This window comes from Patella vulgata, chromosome 5 (genome assembly GCF_932274485.2).
Source record: "Patella vulgata chromosome 5, xgPatVulg1.2, whole genome shotgun sequence".
Lineage (NCBI taxonomy): Eukaryota > Metazoa > Mollusca > Gastropoda > Patellidae > Patella > Patella vulgata.
In genome coordinates this window covers 51,149,125-51,171,938 of record NC_065883.2, presented here as the reverse complement: position 1 = coordinate 51,171,938, position 22,814 = coordinate 51,149,125, and the positions used below count along the sequence as shown (strand labels likewise).

The following is a 22,814-nucleotide window of genomic DNA, read 5'->3' as shown; positions in this document are numbered from 1 at the left end:
GTTTTAGTTGGTGTAATTGGCTGCATTTATATAATACATATACATTTATTCAAACTCATATTGATCCACCAAATGAACAAGAATTATCAACCCACAAACTGGTGTATGTCTGCAACAAAAGTTTATTTATTTACCCTTCCAAAGATATATAACAGGCGCTTCTGCTGTATTCCATTTATTAAAATGGAATGTCAATACATGTACGCCCATTGTATTGTACTCAACTTAGAATAATACAGTTGTGTCTTTGGAAAGGCAAATGGTTCAGCTTTTGAAGAGTGCATAATGTAAGGTATGCCAGGGACCAATTCTATGTAAGCAATTATCTCTCTGGCTCTCCTCTGTTTGTCACCCATCCAATAGCCATGAATAAGGCTAGGGAGAGAGTTAGATACATCGAACAGGATTTATACCCTTAATAAAAACAAAACAAATGTACAGTATACTGTTTCAATAAAATACAAAGGATTTTAATTAGGTTAATATTAGAGAACTTAAATATGGAAAACATCTGAAAATGATAACTGATGATCTATTCCGAGCTTAATAGGCAAGCATAAAATCTTCTCAAAGTAATATGATTGATGTACTTCATTGATTCTTCGGTTAAATTAATTCTGTGTCAACTGGAAAGACTCAGACATCTTAGTTATTGCCTTGGTTTGTGATTAGGGCATTAATTTTACTTTAGCAGTGACAAGTCTGATGAAATAATAGTCGAGTGAAGAAAAGCCGTTAAGTCTGATACACATAGGTATTAGTATTTAACAAAGGTTAGTCAGGCTTTCAAAGGAGGCACAATGTTTTTTATAGAGCAATCATGTGGTTCCTGCCATTCTTCCAGTCTAATATCAGTTCAGTAGTTTATTGTTTTTATAAGGTGATGGCGAAGAAAGTAAGTTTTATGTTAGACTAATCTTCTGAAACAAAAGTTAAGTCACAAAGGTGTTACATACAATAATTATTCTCTGACGAATATTGACATTTAGCTAAGAATAATAAGACAGTGTTATTTCAGATGTGATCAACATTATTCTTCATCACAGTGACAGTAAATTAAACCTACTAATTTTTTTGTGGGATGAAAAAATAATGTCAAGATCAGAATCAAAGGCTTTGAAAAAAAAACCATGAATGTTATTTATTACACCATGTAGAGTGCTAAAACTACCAGAATTCAGGAATACGTACACAGGGTCGGATTAAGAGACCAAAGCACTGAAAAGACAATGGTACCCTAATATATGTAATTCAAAATCAAAATAATGATAAAGCGTACAATGAAACAAAATTAACATGTATGATTCGATAAATAAAATAGCTTGCTTCTAGGTTTTTTTTATTAAAAATCTTGATTAATGAGATGATTAAGATATTGAATGTACAACTCTATTTTACCATATACAGTACTGCAAATTGGGCCCGGTTCAACTGCACCATTTACACAACGGTAAATCTGGCATTGGAAAAACTCTGTGGTGCTCCCTTCTGTTGGTGACCAAAGCATATGCTTATTTTATTATATCAGGGTTGTAAAATTCCTGCAATTGTGACACAATGATAAAATTATGGGGTGCCATACTTTGGGCTCAGTGGCTTAACATTGAGGTTTTAAATAGGAATTTATACTTTGGGGGTTGGTTAAAAGTTAATTTTTAACTTAATAAAAGTGAAACATTGCGCATGTTCAAATTTGATAGTGTGCAATATTTGAGGTAACCAGCCTTTGATGAGATATACATATCTTAACATTCAATATATGAATAGTACAATTTTTTTTAGTAGTTTTCTAGCAGTTTAATGAACACCTGTGTATACTTGTATTTCCAATAATTAGGTGATTCTAAAGATATTTTAAATATGACATTATTTAATATTAATTACGGTTATTTTCTTGGTTTAGAATGATAATACCATTTTTAGATACTATTAAATGTTAACAAACACAGCCGTGTTTTCGTCCAGGTTAATCTTTCTAAATTTAAATTCACTGTGACAAACGTTTTCATTGGCCAATTAACACTTCATCATCCAGTAAAGATTTATTATTTTACCCTCAGGTACATGCTCTAGTTCAAATCATTTAAAGCACTATGAAAAGAATTTTCTATATGCATCCAGAAATGATATCTTGATGTTATTGTTTTAAAACATTTCATTCACTCTGAGCTTTTAAGTGTTTCAGGAAAATAGTACACTAAGAAAAGTTTCCGGCAAGAAATGTTATCTAGAATAGTTGCTTATAGTTTTACTGCGAAGTGTTTCCAAAACAAAATCTTGCTTTTTATTGGGCCAGAATGTACCAGAATATCTGGTGTTTTAATATATCAGATCTAATCAGGGGCGTACATAAAGATTTTGTTTTGGGGGGGGGATAGCAAAAATACGACCGACTGATGCACATGTCTCTAATACGAGTGACGCAGATGATAGTTTTCTAGGGACCAGTAGGTGGGGTGGGTGGTTCCAAATCTAGGGCGCCATCCACAATCACACCCCACAATGAATATCGTTATCTCATGAGAAAGCAGTTTTATTCAAGTTGACATAAAGTATATGTCATATAATATGATGATTGTTATTGATTTTGTAATTAAATTTATGTGAACCTTAGGGGCACTGGCTATAACACTGAGCAACCTGAGAAAATTTCGAAAAATTGAACCAATATCCTAGCACTTGAGGTCATTGCTCGAAGCAAATTCTTGTGAACAAGAGAACCAGAAATAGGAGTCAATGGGACAGAATCTCGAAATCTGCCCCTGTCAATTCCGCCTGTTTTGCCAGAGTTGTCAGAACATTTGTACAGTCTGGCGCCCCATGCATCAGCGCGGTACTACTAATTGGGCAGTTCACTATAACCATGAATATGACAGAATATGACAGAATATGTATAAGACCACAGGAGCGGAAGATTGATGCCATAATTGAATCTGGCGGCGCAGACGCAAAAAAATTTCAGATATGTAACTGACCTTTTAATTTTTAGGGACTGGGCCTGAATAATTATAGTCAATGTCCTGACAAATGGGATCAAATTCTCCTGAACGAGAGGATAAGAAATGGGTATAATCTTGAGGCCCGTCCGTCAATTTCGCCTGTTTTGTGAGAGTAGAAATAACAATTCTGTAGTCTGTCGCCCCACTTACTAGTGGTACTACTAACTGGGCGATTCACTGTAACTGTGAATATTATAGTGATGAGATTGTATAAGACAGAGAAATTGAAAAATAATGACACAATAGAATTGAGCGCCGTAGACACGGAAAAATTTTAGATTGTGTAACTGAGCTTTTAATTTTTTGAGACTGGGTCTGAGGGGACTTTGTCTCACGGGGGCGCTTACTTGGTCTCTGAAATGCCATTTACTGGACTTTGGGATCTGGGGAAAGGTTTTGCAGAATTCTAATGGTCAGAAAATACTTACAACATGAGTAAAATACGTTTTAATTTCTACTGGGATTAAATATGCAATAAGTAAAAATTCTTAATTTCAATAGATCGCCTTAACATTTCATAATTTAAAGATTTTTTACATATTTCTGAAACAAACTACGCTTCCGATAACTTCTTACCAACTGTTCAACTAATGTTGTTCGTATGACAATCAATAATATAATTTAAGTTATCAAAATCTTCAACACAAGCTCTCTCAATTTCTTAGACCAACATACCCATAACAGGGAATTTTGTTTGTTTGAAAAGTTGACTAAGTTATTTTATACTATATCGTTGCAATTTAGGTGCACACATTCACACAAAATTTTTCCCTTCTATTTTGGCATTGTTTACCTCATTAATTCATTTAGTCTGAGACTGAATGCAGTGGGCATTTATTTTGAGACCAACTGCAGTGACTGCACTTATTTTGAGACCGCACTTATTTTGAGACCGACTATTTTTATCCCTGGGGGATTTTTTATACGTCCACATGAAAATGTGGACGTATTATGCCGTCGCCCCTGTCCGTCCGTCCGTCCGGCTGTCCGTCCGTCCACAATTGTTTGTGGACTCTCTACAGGTCACAATTCTTATCCGATTTTGACGAAACTTGAAATATAGGTTTATCTCCAAAAGATCTCGGCTGCTTTCGATATTGGCATGTATCCGATCGAAACTTCATGGATTATGGCCCCTGTTTGTACGAAAAATCACGTTTTTAGCTTGTGGACCCTATAGAGGTCACAATTTTTATCCGATTTTGTTGAAACTTGAAATGTAAGTTTATAACCCAAAGATCTCAGTTCCTTTCGATATTCGCGCATTTCGGACCATAACTTCCTGAATTATGGCCCCTGATTGTACGAAAAATCACGTTTTTAGCTTGTGGACCCTATAGAAGTCATAATTTTTATCTGATTTAAAAACCTGTATTATTATATCACCGTTACACCCTAAGGACGACTGAGTTCGAATTTCATGAAAATCGGCCCAAAATTGACAGACAAAATGGCCGCCGTTCGTTCTCAAATAGTGTAAAAATATGGTATATCAAGGTTGTGGACCCTAAAGAGGTCACAATTTTTATCCAATTTTGTTGAAACTTGAAATGTAAGTTTATTACCCAAAGATCTCGGTTCCTTTCGATATTCGCGCATATCAAGTTTATTACCCAAAGATCTCGGTTCCTTTCCATATTCGCGCATATCGTACAGTAACTTCCTGAATTATGGCCCCTGATTGTACGAAAAATCGCGTTTTTAGCTTGTGGACCCTATAGAGGTCATAATTTTTATCCGATTTAAAAAAACGTATTATTATATCACCGTTACACCCTAAGGACAGCTGAGGTCGAATTTCGTGACAATAGGCTCTAAATTGACAGACAAAATGGCCGCCGTTCGTTCTCAAATAGCGTAAAAATATGGTATATCAAGGTCGTGGACCTATAGATGTCACAATTTTTATCCGATTTTGTTGAAACTTGAAATGTAAGTTTATAACCCAAAGATCTCGGTTCCTTTCGATATTCGCAAATATCGGACCGTAACTTCCTGAATTATGGCCCTTGATTGTACGAAAAATCACGTTTTTAGCTTGTGGACCCTATAGAGGTCATAATTTTTATCCAATTTATCCTTCTATTTTGGCATTGTTTGTATTAATTCATTGAGCACTTATTTTGAGATTGACTGCACTTATTTCGCGACCAACTGTTTTTTTAATTAGACCAACTCACAACAGAATAAGGGTAAAAGACATTTTTTCAAACATGATAAGTTGACAAGGTTATTTTATATTAAGGTTTTGGGTGAGTAGCGTGACATGCAATTTAGGTGCACAGATTCACGCAAATTCTGGATTTTTCCTTCTATTTTGACATTTGTTTGCATTAATTCAGTGAGCAATTATTTTGAGATCGACTGCACTTATTATGCGACCGACTGCATTTATTTTGCGACCCACACACACCCACCCATATTTACGCCCCTGGATCTAATTGAATTCCAATTGTCAAGGGTTCTTTTATGTGTACATTTTTTGAGGGTTTATTTGAACGACTAGATGCTGTTCCGACACCACTGACAAGGGGAAATAACGCTGGAAAACCAGAGGAACTTTCTCAGCTAATATCTGTATCGAACCCAGATGTCCTAGTCAGTGAGCCAGTGTCTTAGTCACTGAGCTAAAAGGAATGATTAATGAGCTATAGTATCACATATTTACAATATCAGACATCAACAGTTACATTTCTTTCTTAATCTAATATTTGGTATTTGGTTTGTGAGAATGATGAAGGAAATATGTGTGGTTTAATGGTCGAGAGCGAGACATTAAGTAATATATTGTAACAACATGAGGGCCGTGAGGCCCGAATGTTTTTACAATATATTACGCAATGTCTTAAGCTCGAGACCATTAAACAACTTAAAATACAGACACTTGCACGTGCTTTGCAATGAAATACGTCACTCGAGTTCAATATTTTACCAAGTTACTCTTGGCACATTGCCCGTACGATTATTTGAAATAATGGTACTCCAACATCAAAGGATGACGTCACATCTGTATTTTAAATACAAATAAAGCTTATTATTTCTAGATGTATATGTTGACTTCTGTGTTGCAACAGATTTATTACACCACCCAAACTAATAGTTTCCAAAGTTTATCATTACTTTCTCTGCCGGAAATTACACAGGGTAGTAATGTCTTATCTAAAATTATCATTGCTCTGTGGAAAAACATTTCTTCCCCTATTTCCTAAATCAAAATGAAATTTAAATGAACAAATTCAAATACCAAAGTGGTTTTAGGTGCTACTTTGTTATTTTGTTCCATACCATCTCACATCACAATGAATATTGGCCTAGAACATCTGTTGGTTGTTGTTTCTAATCCTTCTAGACCTGTTACCTAGTCAGTTGAGTACTAAAAGTTTAAACTTGAGTAATCTTTCAACACATTTGTGTTCTGATAATCAAGACTTTTAGGTGATCTCAAAAGATATTGATCAATGTAGTTACAAGCCTACAAGTGGTGATGACTATTATGCACGAGGCTGGCTGGGTATGTGTTCTCTTTATGAAACACCTGGTTCAATGTATTGTATTCTTATTCTGTATGTTCTAGGTGTGTTGTTGCATTAAACAATTCAAATTTTAACTTGATCAAAGTAGATGGGCTTTTACAGGTTTTATTTAGTATTACCGGTACTTATAAAAGCTTATACAGCATATAAATGCTTCTAAAAGTCAGAATGTGAACAATTATTCTCCATCTTTTTGTCTGGATGTTGTTTGTTTAAGATTTTAAGTATATATGTTGGTGCATGAACTGGTATTCCTTTTATAATGATTGCAAGTTTATTTTATGTAGATTAAGTATAAATGTAGGATTTTTGTAAAGATTGTCTTGGTTGTAAATATATTATCACGCAATGATTATAGTATTAATATAAACCCAGATTAGGTATATGTTGGCTAGTAATTTCAACATTCAATGTCAGTAGCCTATTCTAGTTTCGTCCATGTGTGTAAGATTATTATTGTGGCCGTGAAAGACTGGCTGTTAATACAGAAATCCATGTGACATCAATAACTTGTTTTTTTTAGCTCCATGATTTCATCTTTATTGTGTTGTTTGTAAGTCAAATTTATTCTTGGGCAGATAATCTAATAAGGTACTGGTAATTACTTTTTCATGCCATTGTTTAACACTATGATATATTACACCCAAAAGTTTCACAGTTCCTTGCAGAACAAGGAGTGTTGTTCATAACCCCCAGATAATTGCAGTACATACTGACATGTTCTGCAATTATAATACTATTAATCCAGGTTTTTTGTTATGATACACAGATACATTGTGTATCACGATATTCTCTTCCACTTTACATACAAGATATCCTAAGAATACTTTCACGGTACAAATTTTAACTTATAAAGTCAGGCTTCGTCAAAGATAATCATAACAAATTTGATATTCTCATGTCTTTTCCAAGAAAAGTGTTATGTCTTACATGCTATTCCTCTCTAAAGCCTTCATAAGATAGGTTGAGCAAATAACAGGTGTCTTTTATTTTACCTACACTTTTTTTTATTTCCTTAAACAGAAAACATGTATCATGGTTGTTTCATAAGCATTTCTTTTGAGATAGTATCATATTGCGGGCGTTGTGTATTGTAGCTCCCCTAATCTTCTGAATTCATAATATATACATATAACTATCAACTTAAGAATAATTGTCGGTCAGACTTATTTATTTCTGTTGTTTGACTAGTAAAGGTCAATTTCCCATTTATAATGCATATTTATATAGATACATGCAGTTTCATTGCTTTTTGAAATGCATGTTTATAATTCATTTAGACAAAGAAAGGTTACCAATATCACTTTAAATGAATCCCTTTAGGCTTGGTGTTGTATTTGCATTTTTGTGTATTTAGAACATCAGAGAATAGGGTTTTTTTCTGCTTGAAGAAACATTTTGTCAGTGCTAAATTCTTATTGTATGCTCATACTCCATTAGTACTTAATTTGATGTATTTATATAAATAATGAACTGACAATTTTACTGCTTTGTCAAAGTCCTTCGCTGCTTCCCATACTGGCCATAGGGCATTATATAAAAAAACATGATCCCCATTGATTTGGGTGAGATTTGATTGGACTAAAACTTAATGTGATCATTTATTTGGCGGGATATATATTCCATGAGTAATGTTACATCATGTTGAGGTTTTCTTAAAATATACTTTTCAAAAAAAGTAGGGGATATTGAAATGCAAATACCTATGCAGGTTGTGATATGATAAATAGTCATGGACACTTGACATGCTTTGAGAGTATGTTCACAGATGAAGAACTTATCACCCAAACAGAACCACTGAGCTGCATATGTGACATGCAATAGCGCCATACACGTGGGAGGGGTTCATTGCCAAATTTGACACTGCAAGGAAGGGTTGATGATAACTGCGGCTTGCCGGTTTATCCTCTCCATGTTTGCTTTCCTATCGGTTCTTGCATAAGATTTACTGTTTAGCGTATCTTTGCTTTAGTGTATTACATTTAATTTGATCGGGAGACGTGTTCGTCGACGTCAACCGACAACACTGCAAGAATTGGCCGTGGCACTGCAAGAGGAGTGGGTCTGATTGCCCCAAATCGTGATTGGACGGTTGATTAGGAGCATGCCACGACGAATCGGTGAATGTCTGAGGATTGGTGGAGCAATTACTTATTATTAAGACAAAAATCAAAAACGTCCATTTTCACTTTTGACAGTGTATCTCTTTGCGAGTGAAATGGGACCGTCAGATTAGCTGCCCATATGAACTGTTTATGTTCATGTGTAGGCAATTGGCCTGTTATTAACATACACTGGTTACCTCTAATAAAAACAGCAGTGTATTTCCGCAGTTTTGTATTGTTTCTGAATATCCCCTAATTTTTTTCAAGAGTATAGGTGACATATTATGCAAACAATTAATAAAAGAGGAAAATGGATTGACTTCCTCTTACCCTGCAAATTAAAAACCAATTTCCTCTTCCAATGACTTGCCATCTTTCTCTTACTCTGCCATTAAATTGTCTTATCAACTTTGTCTTACTCTGCCATTAAATTTTCTTATCAACTTTCTCTTACTCTGCCATTAAATTGTCTTATCAACTTTCTCTTACTCTGCCAATGTCTTTATTTACATTCTTTTACTCTGATAAAGACTGATCAAGTCCGTCTTACTCTGCAGCAGGAATCTTGATCAATTGTTAGGATCATCAAAAGGCATGATAATAGATATGCTGCTTATTAGGTGATGCATATTAATAGTCATTATTAATTCAGTTATTGATGATAGGTTGACATGACTGCACCTATACCGACCTTCTGACTAGTTGTACAAGAGCTGTGCACATGCAGATGTCATTAAGACATAATGTTATAGTACACAAAACTGTCAAAGTCATTTGTGTGTAGTATCAGAAGTTGTGTAGCAATGACAACATAGTGGATTTTACAACTTCACTTATGGAAATACAGTGTATAAATTCTATTATAAGGTCCATAAAGAGCTTGTCCCATCACTAATTAACAGCAGGTGGTACTGGTTGTAGAATCAAGGCTGTTAAACTGATAAAAGGATACAGTAAAGTCACACATTATATCATAGAATTTAATCACACCAAATCACCAGAGATCTCTGTATCAAGTTGTTTATGTATACACAAAGAAAGTGATGTTATGTGAAACCACTGAGCATGTAATGTGTTTGTGTTGAGTATATAAAACGGTTGAGTAAGTAACAAATCAATGTAGCTATAAAGTGGATCTACTTAAGTAGAGTAAATAACGACAGGTGTTAAAGAACAGCTTATTGATTAAACATATCACCAATATTCTTTATCATCTTTATAATTCTAGACTTTGAAAAGCACTGACCTACAAAGAGTAAAGCATTTTAAATGAGTATCCCCTGGACTCCTTGTAAACCATTATTATAGGTTATCATGTGTGAAACTGGTAATGGATCTATATCTCAGTAATAGATGTGGTAACCTTAAATTTCCGTTAATCTGTATCTGGTGCATGAATTGATGTAATCTTATTAATTTCGATAAAAAAACATTAACAATGTGACCTACAAAGAATATAAATACTACAAATTTTATGGACTGCCCGTTGGCATATGTTTAGTTGTCTGGCAACCTATCTTTAATTCTTGTATGATAAATGGTATTTTACTCAAATGTTACTCAATATAAAAATACTTTTATTTTAAAAACATCCAAATTATATGTATAATAAAGAGATCTATCTGTATACTTAAAATAGAATTGTGTAAATCATTTTCAAATTCTGATTATATTTATGTTGGAGAGAGAAACAGGAGGAATATTACTACAACTGTTGATAATACTAACATCTTGTGTAATGATAAAATAATTTAGTTTTTAAGATAGTTTATGGCTGTATGAGATATGCATGTGTCAATAGATAGGTATATGACTGACAAGATGCGATGAACCGTGTCTAATGTATTGCTTACAAACTTATCTTTTTCACATATAAAGACTATTTTTATCAAGCTCTGTAATCCTGTGTGTTCATCTATGTTGTGCATATTGTAATCTGTTGATATATAAACTATGTTCTCAGATAGAAAGTACAAATAGAGGAGAAAAGAAGATACCTCATTTTACTCTGTCATATTTCTGTATCTTGGATGAAAAAATAGATTGTTTAATATCTAATAGAAAAGGCACAGGCACCATACCCTACATAATTTAAATTAATAAAATAATGGTGCACAAATTACCAGAATAAAAGCCTAAGTCCAAATGGGTGCATGCTCTTATAACTGTGAAATTACAGCAAATTACAGATGTACCAAGTGAAAATAGTTACTACACCTATACTCAGTCTCATACATGACACAGACCAAAACTGGCCAGGTTATAACACAGTATATTTAGATGGACGGAAATATTCAAGAATTGCATTTATTAAGGGCATTACATGTTAACTATTTACTCCAGTTAATATTGTTATTAGATAACCTGTTTATTAACACTACATTTATTTTGGAAGAATATGTTTTTGTGGTGACTGACGCAAGTAATTCATCAATGAAGCATTGTCAAAGCTGGGTTTTGAACCAACTGTTTTCTTCCATTTTCATTGAAAACAACATTTTCATAATAGATGACAAATAATTTCTTCCAATAGTTTGGAATTTCAACAAACTCCATCCAGAAGTCACAAAATTTGTATAAGCATAATGACAAAAATAGAAGATTTGCCCTATTCATCCCAAAAAAAGGAAAGAATATATTTGAAATCCAAGAGCCAGATTTTTTAAAACTAACCTGAAGAAATTATTACTTTTATTAAAATTGTAAAATATAATTTGCATATAATTGTAAGCCAACAGTTTCTCTAACTCTATGTAATATTTTTTATTTGGTTTTCATGACATAATTTATATCGAAGTCACACATTTCATGACATTTGGATTGAATATTGTTTTTTCACCATGAATAATATTTAGATAAGAATAAGCCTTTTTTTTAAAGTCACAGATTCTTGATTTAGACATGTGTATTTATCGCAGATTTCATTTATGTTTAATCTTTTGAAAATAATTCAAATTCCTTATAATTTATAAGATATTTTAATATTAATAAATTGGAAGTTGGTTATGTTATGAATATATATAACATCATGATAATTAAGATTTTGAAAAATAGTTCTACATTAACCCTGCATAGTTGCAGTAATAGTTTCACATATACCACATCAATGATTAAATTTAATCCAGGCATGTTTCCAAATAATGGAAGAGAAACGTGTAAAGATCCAGGCTAATTCACTCAAAATATATCATTACTAATTCTTTGAATACCTGCAGGGCTGTTGACAGCTGGACTAGAATGTGGTGGTGGTGGTGTGGGGGGTGGGGCAGATTTTTTAAATTGGATATTGCACTGCAATCCTTAGAGCAGGTCTAGGACAGAGCCTTTTTGAAGGTTTTGAGGGGTTGTTTTAATGTTACAGGTGCTTATTTTTGGTCCTTGTTAAATATAATGAGATGTAAAGAAAATGCACCACTTTTATATACAATTCTAAATATAACTAGAACTGCGATGCAGTAATGACGGGTTTTACCGGTGCCCCGTTACACTTGAACGTATGTCACTTCCGGTACCGATGAAACCATTAAACAGGTTTCCATTTAAGCATTGCACACATCACATAAAATGTACGCAGAATCAACCAAATCCGGAAATATCAATTCATTGTATACATTCATTACATGTAAGTGATCCTGACAACATTACATTACTTCCGGTGATAATGAAAATGTTAAATTAGCTTCATGAAATCAGAAATAGCATAAGGCATCACATGGTGAAAATTTTATGTAAATCGAATATTATTTGCCACTTTTATAGACCAAAATCCTTGAAAAGTGACTTGTAGAAAATCGTCTATTTCTCTGCAACCGTACTAGTTAGAACCCATTTTTTGGTATTTGTATGATCGTGTGGGTTCAATCTATTTGCTGATTGGAATCAAATATCATAATTTTAAAAACAATACAAATCAGACTCATTTGAATAAAATATCTGTTTTGAAGGCTAAAAATACAGTTTTTGCCACAATGACATTACTTCCGGTAACAGTAAAAGTGTTAAATTACTTGTATGAAATCGTCAATGGCATTAGGTATCACACACGGGGAATTTTATGAAAATCGAATAATAATTGACACTTTTATGGACCAAAAACCTTGAAAAGTTACCTGTTGAAAATCGTCTATTTCTCCGCAACCGAACAAGTTAGAAACCATTTTGTGATATCTATATGATCGTATGGGTTCATTCTATAAGTTGATTGGAATCAAATATCAAAATTGTAAACAAATAAGACACATTTGAATAAATTACTGGTTTTGAAGGTTATAAATACAATTTTTGCCCAAATTACGTCATTTCCGGTGACATTGAAAATGTTAAATTGGTTTGACCTTGTTAAAATTGACATAACGCATCAAATGGTGTCACTTTTATGAAAATCGAATAATAATTGACTCTTATACAGGCAAACTAGCGTAAAAAGTGACTCATACAAAATTGCCCATTTCTCGGCAACTGTTCATATTACAAATTAATTTTCACATACATTCTCTTCGTTTGGATTATTGCTACTAGTTTATGAAAGTTGCGAAGAAATATTTTAAAATATGAAAAGCCTGAATGGGTTGTGAATAGCTCATTTTTTCACCTTTTTTCGCCTTTAAATCGAAATGATCCGAAAACGAAATAAAAATTAAAAAAACTGAGCACGATGATTTCTGCACATTAACAGGGCAAACCCTTTCAGTCATACCAGATTTGAAAAGAATAATATTTGCTTTCAAAAAGTGGTACTGAACTCTCAAAATTGCAGTTTTTGCTAAATTTATGTTACTTCCGTTGCCGAAAGGAAAATGTACCGGTAACAAAAAAAATGGCATTTTGGACCTCGGAACATATGAACTTTGTTTTATACAAATCGAACAATAAATAATTAATCCAGGACTGAAAAACTGAATTAGCCAATGGGGGCCAAGGAAAAATATGGTGACAAAAAATGTTGACATTTTTTGTCAAATCAGATGACCCTTTAACCACATAAAAATATTCATTAATAAAAAAGTTTTTCGTAAAAATTTAAATTTTCAAAATTTGGCGCCTAATATCTCCGAAGATTCGTCGAAAATAAAAAAATCCAAAGAACCTTAGCTATGTGCCTTGTCTCTGGCTATCTCAAAATGTATCAAATATTACAATCCGACAATTATTGATAACATTACGGCAAAATATCGAAAAACGACAACTTCGGTGATTTCGGACATTTCGCATTGTCGCAGAACGTTGGAAATAGCTTTAAAATTTAAGTCAAACCCACTTTCCCAGTAAAACCGAAGACATCGAATCGATCCGACTAGTAGTTTCTGAGATATGCTCAAATGGAAAAATAATAATAATAATAATAATAAGAATAATAATCCGAACAAAAACAATAGTGTTTCACACTGGCTACGCAGTGTGAAACCCTAATAACTCTGCTCTGCCAGACTGTGGTAGACTCTCACATCTTAAAATGAGTCTGAGCATGTGATGTCGACATCGCTCAATAAGGCTATCTTGCAATATCAAGGCAGGAGAAAGGTTGGGAAATGATCGCTAAATTCCCAGTCTGCATTATATACTAAGATACAATGAAAACGTACTTTTGATTTGACTGGTGTGACATAATTCAGCTGAAATATTATTTTTGGCATCTGCATTGAGATATGTGTTACTAAAAATCATAATGACTAACAACAGTATTACACAAATTAGTTGTCAGATAGTTTCTGATGTATGGAATAAAAGGTCATGTTTGGTTCATTTCGTGAGGAAAAATATCAAAAATTAATCACCTCTGCCATGACTATTGTCATCTACATGTAAGTGGAATTTCAATTATTAGTTAATTTGTTTCAGACCAAACCTATGTTGATCATGCTGGAACTACACTTTATGCCAAAAGTCAGCTTGAGGCCTATCACAATGATTTGATGAGGCATGTCTATGGTAATCCTCACAGTGGAAACACCAGTAGTCAGCTTACTACAGATACAATAGAACAAATTAGATACAGGTATACACATTTCTTACTTACATTCAAATAACATTCGAAAATACCTAAATATATATAGATAGGATAAATTTCTCTTCAAAATATATTGAAAATTGTTTGTAAAATCAATTGCTGCCACCCCAGTCTGCTTGTCTGTCGCTCACTTTCCTCATTAGCATTGCAGTTGTCTATTTCATAGAAAGGAGGTATATTATATTCCTCTGTTTTAAAAGCTTGTTTGCAGTCTAGATAGCCTACCACAATTTTCAAACTTTATATGAATTGTCTTATCATCTTGAAAAGAAGAAACCTATTACTTTTCAATGAATTTCAATGATTACCTGTGTTTAACAATTACTTTCCCTTGATACTGCAATTATCATCCATTTATGTTTAAATGTCTGTGGTTTGTCTGGCTCAAAGAGAAGAAGAGGCCAGATTGAGTTTCGTTGACTTTCAATAATAGACTCCAGGGTTATTATCCTTTTAAGGAAAATTTCTGGCAACTATTTTATTATTGAGATTTGGACCATCAATATTAAGCATTTTGTCGACTACTGTTATCATTAGTGTCAATTTTACCTCAACTGTAAGAACACTATCAGACAGATAACGATCAATTAGATTACAGAAACATATGGCTGTATGCATCAATTTGTTTATCAGATTTTACATGTATATAAACCCTATATAACTAGAGGTGGGGTGGACATCCAGGTATGGTTATTTGTATGTGAGATGAGAGTTAAACTAATTAAATCTATTGTTACAGGGTACTCCAGTTTTTTAATACAACTTCTAAAGAATACACTGTTATATTCACCTCCGGCTGTACACAGGCTTTGAAATTAGTAGCTGAAACGTTTGATTTCAGTGGCATACAAACAAAAAAGGAAGATGGTGACAAAATTCTCACAAGGAATAGGGGAGATAACTACAGTTTTTGTGACTCAGATTCAACAGTGAAGAAAGATGAAAACTGTAAAAATGTTGGATATTTTTATTATTTGTGTGATAATCACACATCTGCTCAAGGAATGAGAGAACTCATTGTTAAACAAACAGAAAATGTATTTCCATTTAATGTTTCTGACGTCTTTAAAACTTGTATCTCCCACCCTGTTAATCCAAGTATAAATGGAAACAATCTGTTTGTATACCCTGCTCAATCAAATTACTCTGGTCAGAAATTCCCACTGGAATGGATAAAAAAAATTCAAAATAGTCAGTTGAAATGTCAACAGAATACAGGAGGACATTGGTATGTGCTGTTGGATGCAGCCGCCTATGCAAGCACATCACACTTAGATCTTACGCATTACAAGCCAGATTTTGTTACTGTTTCATTCTACAAAATATTTGGACATCCCACAGGATTAGGTAAGAAGTATATTTGATTTAGATGATGTTTATATAAGGTAATAAAATGTGTTTTCAGCATGTTAATAAAATCTAGTAGATTTCTCACAGATACTACTATTAGTAAACTTATTACAAGGGTACTCAAAATCTCCAAATAGACCCTAATTAATTTTAGATATATTAATGAAAAAAAGCAACTTTTAAAACAATGCTGCATGACAGAAGACCAATAATGTTTTTTTGTTTCATTATTTAAATTAAACACAAATGAGAGTTGACTGATGCTACTACCATAATATTCTTAAAAATCCCAGAACAAAGAAATTAAGATAAATCTCAACCAAATAATGTGTTAGTTACTTGTATTACTATGTCTTAACTCACACATAGCTTGCAATTTTGAAGCATTGATCTAGAAAGGCTGTGCAAAACTAAAAAAAAACTGTGGTCAGAGTTGTTGTGTTTTCTCTGTCAGAGTAGAACAAAAATATAAGTTCAAACTGTAGTGTAAAATCAACTGTAGTGTAAAATCATTTATACAAATTAGTTATATATTTACATATTTTCTATTGTGAGAAATGATTGGAAATCGAAACACATAAATTTGTGGATTTTATTGCAAATTTTCTTTTTTCTGGATTTGTAAACTAGACTATTGTTGATAAAGGTTAGATAATCAAATGGTTAAAGATGCATGAAGATGGCTGTGTGAAATCAATAGATATCAGTATAAACTTCCAATGGCCATAATTTATGTTCGAATCATAACTTAATTTGGCTGTAAAATCACCCCTCCTGAATTTTCTTGTCAGTCAAGTAACATACCTTAAAATAACTATTTAATTTGAGGGAATGAAGCTGTAAAACATAATATATACACCTACCGTATATTTATAGCTTTTCTGTATAAAACATTAAGAAATAGTTATATAAATTAAAATAATTCTACAAATAACAATACACAATTCTTACGAAAAACAATCACTTGAAAATGATAAAAGGATACTAGTTTAACCATGTTGCTTATATGATAAACCAATAATTGTTTCCCATTAAAATTATTTTCTGTTAATGTGTTTCTCAATTACTAAATGCCAATCAAAGATTATCCTAAAAATAATCATATTCTTTGAAAATAAATTCCTGGCTAATTAGAGAAAAATTTGATATGTGATTAATTTATTTTTATATGTTCACATAGAAATGTGGACGTATATTGCCGTCGCCCCCGTACGGCCTTTTGTCTGTCAGTTGGTCCGTCCGTCCGTCCATCGTCCACAATTTCTTGTGAACGCTCTAACGCCAAAAGTTATCATCCAATTGTTTTAAAATTGATATATGTTGTTTACATTAGTGAGATGAAGAAGCCTATTTAATTTCATCTAGAATTATGGTCCTTGTTTCACTTTATTGAAGAAGCCTATTTAATTTCAATAATTTCCGTTTATTACGTCTAGAATTATGGTCCTTGTTTCACTTTATTGAACCTTCTGAACGCTCTAATGCCAAAAGTTAACATCAGATCTTTGTGAAATTTATATGCAATATTTAAGTTAGGGAAACAAAGAATCCTATTGAATTTCAGCAATTTCCATTTATTACTTCTAGAGTTACGTCCCTTGTTTCACTTTGTTTAACCTTGTGAACGTTCGAATGCAAAAGTTATCATCCGATTTGTATGAAATTTATATCAAATTTCAAAATTTTCTGTAAATTACTTCCAGAGTTAAGAAGCTTGTTTCAGTTTGTAGAACCTTGTGAACCCTCAAATGACAAAAATTATAATCTGATCTATATGAAATTGTATTTTAAATGCCCCCAATTACCGACAAAAGAATAGATATGGAACAACCCTTGTCGACCCTTAGCTGCTGTGGGCATATGTTTCGTTGCCTGGCAACCTATCTTTTGTCATAAATTTAAAGTGAGAGCTGTCTCTATATAGATTTGAATGATTTTTGGTAATAGTACATTGGATTGTAGTTGGCCTTTAAAAATCTATATTTAAACTTTAGACTGACTTGCTGTACCTTTAAGTTTATTGCTCTACAGTTTGTCCGAAGAGTTTATGACTGTCTCTTCCTAGCCTGTATGGTGACTCAGTGTTTAAAGCTCTGACTCACTAACCAGGGTGTACTGGGTTTGATTCTGGTGTTGGCCGAAAAAGTTCCTCATGGTTTCTCATTGTCAGTCGTGCAAGACAAAATGCCTGGTAATAAACAGTGTCTGTCGTTTGGATGGTATGTAAAAACCATGCACATACTTATAAGAACCTATGACAGTTGGAATTCAATGAAAAGTTGGCGGAAACGCCACAGTCTAGAAATAATTTTCCTCATAGTACGCTGTATGGCATAAGCTCTTGTTTATTAGCTCGGTTGGTGCGGAAAAGTAATATGTTAAACTTAATTTTATTTCTTCTGTAGTGCTTGAACACATGCACATTGTATCATAAGGTCTGTCAATGAGTTAAGTTGCGTGGTTTCAATTCCCCGCTTGTATGTGACAAGGAATAGGGTTGCCTGTCCAACCTCATTGGTTTTCTCCGGTTTCCTCCCACAGCTAAAGACCCCTATTGAAGTTAAATTGAAGCATACATTAGTCCCGAAATGACCTAGTTTGTGTCGAGTGGACGTTCAACCTCATTTGTCTCTCACCAATACCAAATACCATGCATTATTTGTATATCTTTTTAATATAATAATTTGTTATATTTAAATCATTAATTAAAGGTGCTCTGTTAGTAAAGAATGATAGCTGTCATGTATTAAAGAAAGAGTATTTTGGTGGAGGAACAGTATCTGTTAGTTCAGCACAAGAAAACTTCCACATATTCCGTGATAATATTTCTGAAAGGTATCTTTGACGTTGCTAGAATCAAAATTGATAATGAACAAATAATTTAAAAGGCATTTAAGTTTAATCAACAAATAATTAAAGAGCCTTTATCCCTTTGACCAAGAAATTAAATTTTGTATAATTTCATAGTAAACTTAAAACTCCTCACTGAATTATCAACAATCCAAGCACTGCTCTGCATAAAATAAGTTATATTTATAGCACGGCTTTCATGAGTTAACAGGTTTAACCACAGGCCGAAGACCGAGGTGTTAAACCTTTTAACGAATGAAGCGCGCTATAAATGACTTGTAACATTGACAACTGCTCAACATGCTTAGTGTTATTGCACAGAAAACCCACCCCACTTCTCTATATGATTCCTACTAAAACTAGTGTAAACCGGCAAAAGTGTGCAATAACATTGAACATGTCTAGTTATTGCACGGTTAAGCTCCACCCATCTACTAGAGGGAAAACAATTTGCTTATTCAACGAAAAGAACAAAGGAAGATTTCCCGTCCATGTTACAATGTATTTTGCAGGATTGCTTGGTTAAATCCTTGAAATCACTAAAATGATATTTGAAATTGAACTGTTGTATCTCCTCAATCAATTGACCAATCAGTTTCAAATTTTTTATGTTATCTATTTTGCCCAATTGAATATTAAAAAAATAAAGTTGAATTGAAAAGAAAAAAATGTTTTTACTGGCTAATGCCTTTTAATATGCCAACATAGAAATGTAGTTGTGATTAGTTCTTGTATAACTGATCTGCTTGAAATTTATATGCATTATTAAAATTAATAATTTTAAGTTAATTACTTCTACACTTATCACCTTTTTTCCTTTTAATAAATCTTGTGAACACTCTTAACGGGAAATTCTTGTTTTATACTTAATTGAGAAAAATGATGTGAAATACGATTTTATTTGTCGATAATGGAAACACTGTCGTTCATTATATTGATTTTTAAATGGCTACATGTATTGTGTGTTGTAAATCTCATTTACAGTTATTGATTTGAAGATAAATTGTTGTTGTACTATTTATGAATATATACAAGCAGCTTCTGAGAATAAAATATTGTTTATATAACAAAATATATGATTAACATGTGACACATGTGATAAATTGTATCTTTACAGATTTGAAGATGGAACACTTTCTTTTTTAGATATTATAGCTTTACGCTATGGTATAGTGACAGTATATAAACTGACAGGTAGTAAATATTTAACAACTCATTTAACTGTACATGATAAATACATTCATTCACTTTATTGTGTAATAAAGTAAAGAGAGGCTTGATGGAAATGTAAAATAACAAATCATATTTACATTAAAAAGTTCTCCAATCTGGCTTGTCTTCCAATGCTTCTAACCAAGATTTTTTCGAGAAGTGTTCTCTTGTCGCTTTCAAGCACTGATCATTTGTGTTTTTAATGTGGTCAATTACTGAATTGTTACAGCTGTGTGAACTTTTTGTTTACTTGTTCACGTAGCTATCAGTTATTGTTTTATATCATTAATATTATTCTCTTTGAAATTGGGAGAAGCCACAAAATTTTGACTATTTAATCTTTTTAAAGGTGGAATGGAGAAAATATCCCAACACACCTTCTGTATAGCTCAGTTTTTTTATCAAAATTTACAACAGCTTCATCACAGCAATGGGAGGTCATTAGCAGAAATTTACACAGTGGGAGACTTCAAGGAGAGGAACAGACAGGGTGCCATTATAAACTTCAATTTAATCAGATATAATGGAGACTATATTGGCTTTGCTGAGGTAAATTTAAAGAGCACATCAAATAGCTGTATGAAAGTTATATGTACTTGAATCCAGTGTTTATTAACAACACTTTAGCCAATGCACACCATTCTGATTAAAATTATTCGATATATGACAGTTTATGTGTCAGACCCTCTAAAATACTTCTCAATTTTTACAATCACAGCCATAATCTAGTTGATTGGCGTGTGACGTCACCGAATACACAAGCTGATGTGGATTGACCGCGCGCTTCAATTAGCATGCTGGCATACTAATCATTATCTATTCAAGTATTGTTATAGATTATAACTTGTGACTGAATTACATTATCTTTAAAAATTGTGTGACCGAGAATTATGTTAGTCTTACAAAAGCGAATACTGCTCCTTTTTTCATAAATTTACCAAGTACCGGTACGAAGTATTACAAATCCTGATTTGTCAACTTAAGGTGACAACAGTGATTTGCAATAAACATTTGTTATGATCTATGCATAACTTTATTGAATGTTTCAGAATACTCATACAGAAAACAAATTCACAGGTTCCATTCCCGCAATTCAATCGTTACTGTTCCATTATCGACATCATATCAGTTACTGTTTAAAACTTAGTTAGCAGTTAGTCAACAAATAACACAAACATTCATTCCTTTTTCATTATGAACATCTTTCAAAGATGAAATTATAATATTGTATCCTTTTTGCAACGTTAAACCTTATTGTCCCCCACCTTTCGAAGAAAGCAGGGGACTATTAAAATGTTCGCCTGCCTGCCTGCCTGCCTAATTGAGCTAGAATGTTCAAACTTGGTGTAGGTGTTTATTAGGTCAATACCAATTACGAAAAGAGTGCATTGTGTGTGATAAATACGGATAAAAATATATGATGGGGCTATAGCAACCATTTGTCTAAACATATCTTGTCTAAATTGAAAAAACTACTATTACAGGATCCCTCTAAATATTCTTCCTCCATTTTCTAAATGACCAATAACATAAATAATACAAATGCTGATGAACTAAATTGAAATGATTATTACTTGAAACCCATTTGTTTAGTAAAAGCAGACATGATTATATATTTATATTGACGTCATTGGTGTTCATATATTGGCGTCGTCAATAACTATTTCATACACATTTTGTTTTAATCGGAAGCCTGTTAAGGCTTACTCCAATATTTTCTTATCAAATTGATAGGGGAATATGGCTACAACGACTGTCTTGGTCATGGCATTGATAAAGCAAATGCTAAAGTTAAATCATTCTTTTATTTCATATATAAAAAAATTATTCTGTTGTTAATTGTTTTATTTTATTAGTGGATTAAGAAATCAGTCAGGTGTTAATAAGTAAACATCCCGACTGTGTATAGGGTAATTAAAGAATTAACATTTCTAATATGCATTTGGTCACTGTGACATCGCTGCTTGCAGGGATTAAGAGTGTTTTCGATAATTAGTAAAGTCATTTTTACAGGAAGTCTATATATGCAACATTGAGTGAAGATGGCTCAATTAATTATCCCGCGCCGAACGAAGTTAGGGAGGGATATTGAAACGGGGTCCGTCCGTCCGTCCGGTCTGATTTCGTTTCCGGAGCATATCTCATAAACCGTTCAAGATATCTTTCTGAAACTTTGCACACATATCAACCTATTACAGTAGTTGTGCCTTTTGCTATTTAGGAATTTCTGGGATTTATATTTTTTTGTGTTTCCATGGAAACAAATTTGACTTAGTTTTTGGTGTATAATTTTGTTTCCGGAGCATATCTCATAAACCGTTCAAGATATCTTTTTGAAACTTTGTACAGACATCTACCCATTACAGTAGTTGTGCCTTTTGCTATTTAGGAATTTATGGGATTGATATTTTGTGTGTTTCCATGGAAACAAATTTGACTTAGTTTTTGGTGTATAATTTTGTTTCCAGAGCATATCTCATAAACCGTTCAAGATATCTTTTTGAAACTTTGCACACACATCAACCTATTACAGTAGTTGTGCCTTTTGCTATTTAGGAATTTTTGGGATTTATATTTTTTGTGTTTCCATGGAAACAAAAATGACTTAGTTTTTGGTGTACAATTTTGTTTCCGAAGCATATCTTATAAACTGTTCAAGATATCTTTCTGAAACTTTGCACACACATCAACCTATTACAGTAGTTGTGCCTTTTGCTATTTAGGAATTTCTGGAAACACATAAAATTATCAAATCTGA

The 22,814-nt window shown here is 32.9% G+C and overlaps 1 protein-coding gene and 1 long non-coding RNA gene across 6 annotated transcripts in view; one reads left to right on the top strand and one right to left on the bottom strand.

Moving 5' to 3' along the window:
* The window catches only part of LOC126821152 (molybdenum cofactor sulfurase), an 88,551-nt gene that overhangs the window by 55,415 nt on the left and 10,322 nt on the right, over window positions 1–22,814 (top strand). For all 5 annotated transcript variants that reach the window (XM_050549501.2, XM_050549500.2, XM_050549503.2 and 2 more), the window contains 5 exons: window positions 14,476–14,632; window positions 15,384–15,991; window positions 18,706–18,829; window positions 19,962–20,038; window positions 20,406–20,605. In XM_050549501.2, the coding sequence (XP_050405458.1) occupies window positions 14,476–14,632; window positions 15,384–15,991; window positions 18,706–18,829; window positions 19,962–20,038; window positions 20,406–20,605 (1,166 nt within the window). The remainder of the gene's footprint in view (window positions 1–14,475; window positions 14,633–15,383; window positions 15,992–18,705; window positions 18,830–19,961; window positions 20,039–20,405; window positions 20,606–22,814) is intronic.
* On the bottom strand, window positions 444–6,413 carry LOC126821221 (uncharacterized). Its single transcript, XR_007680362.2, has 3 exons — window positions 6,244–6,413; window positions 1,399–1,541; window positions 444–920 (listed from the first exon to the last, which is right to left on the bottom strand). It is a non-coding gene; the product is annotated as an uncharacterized LOC126821221 (long non-coding RNA).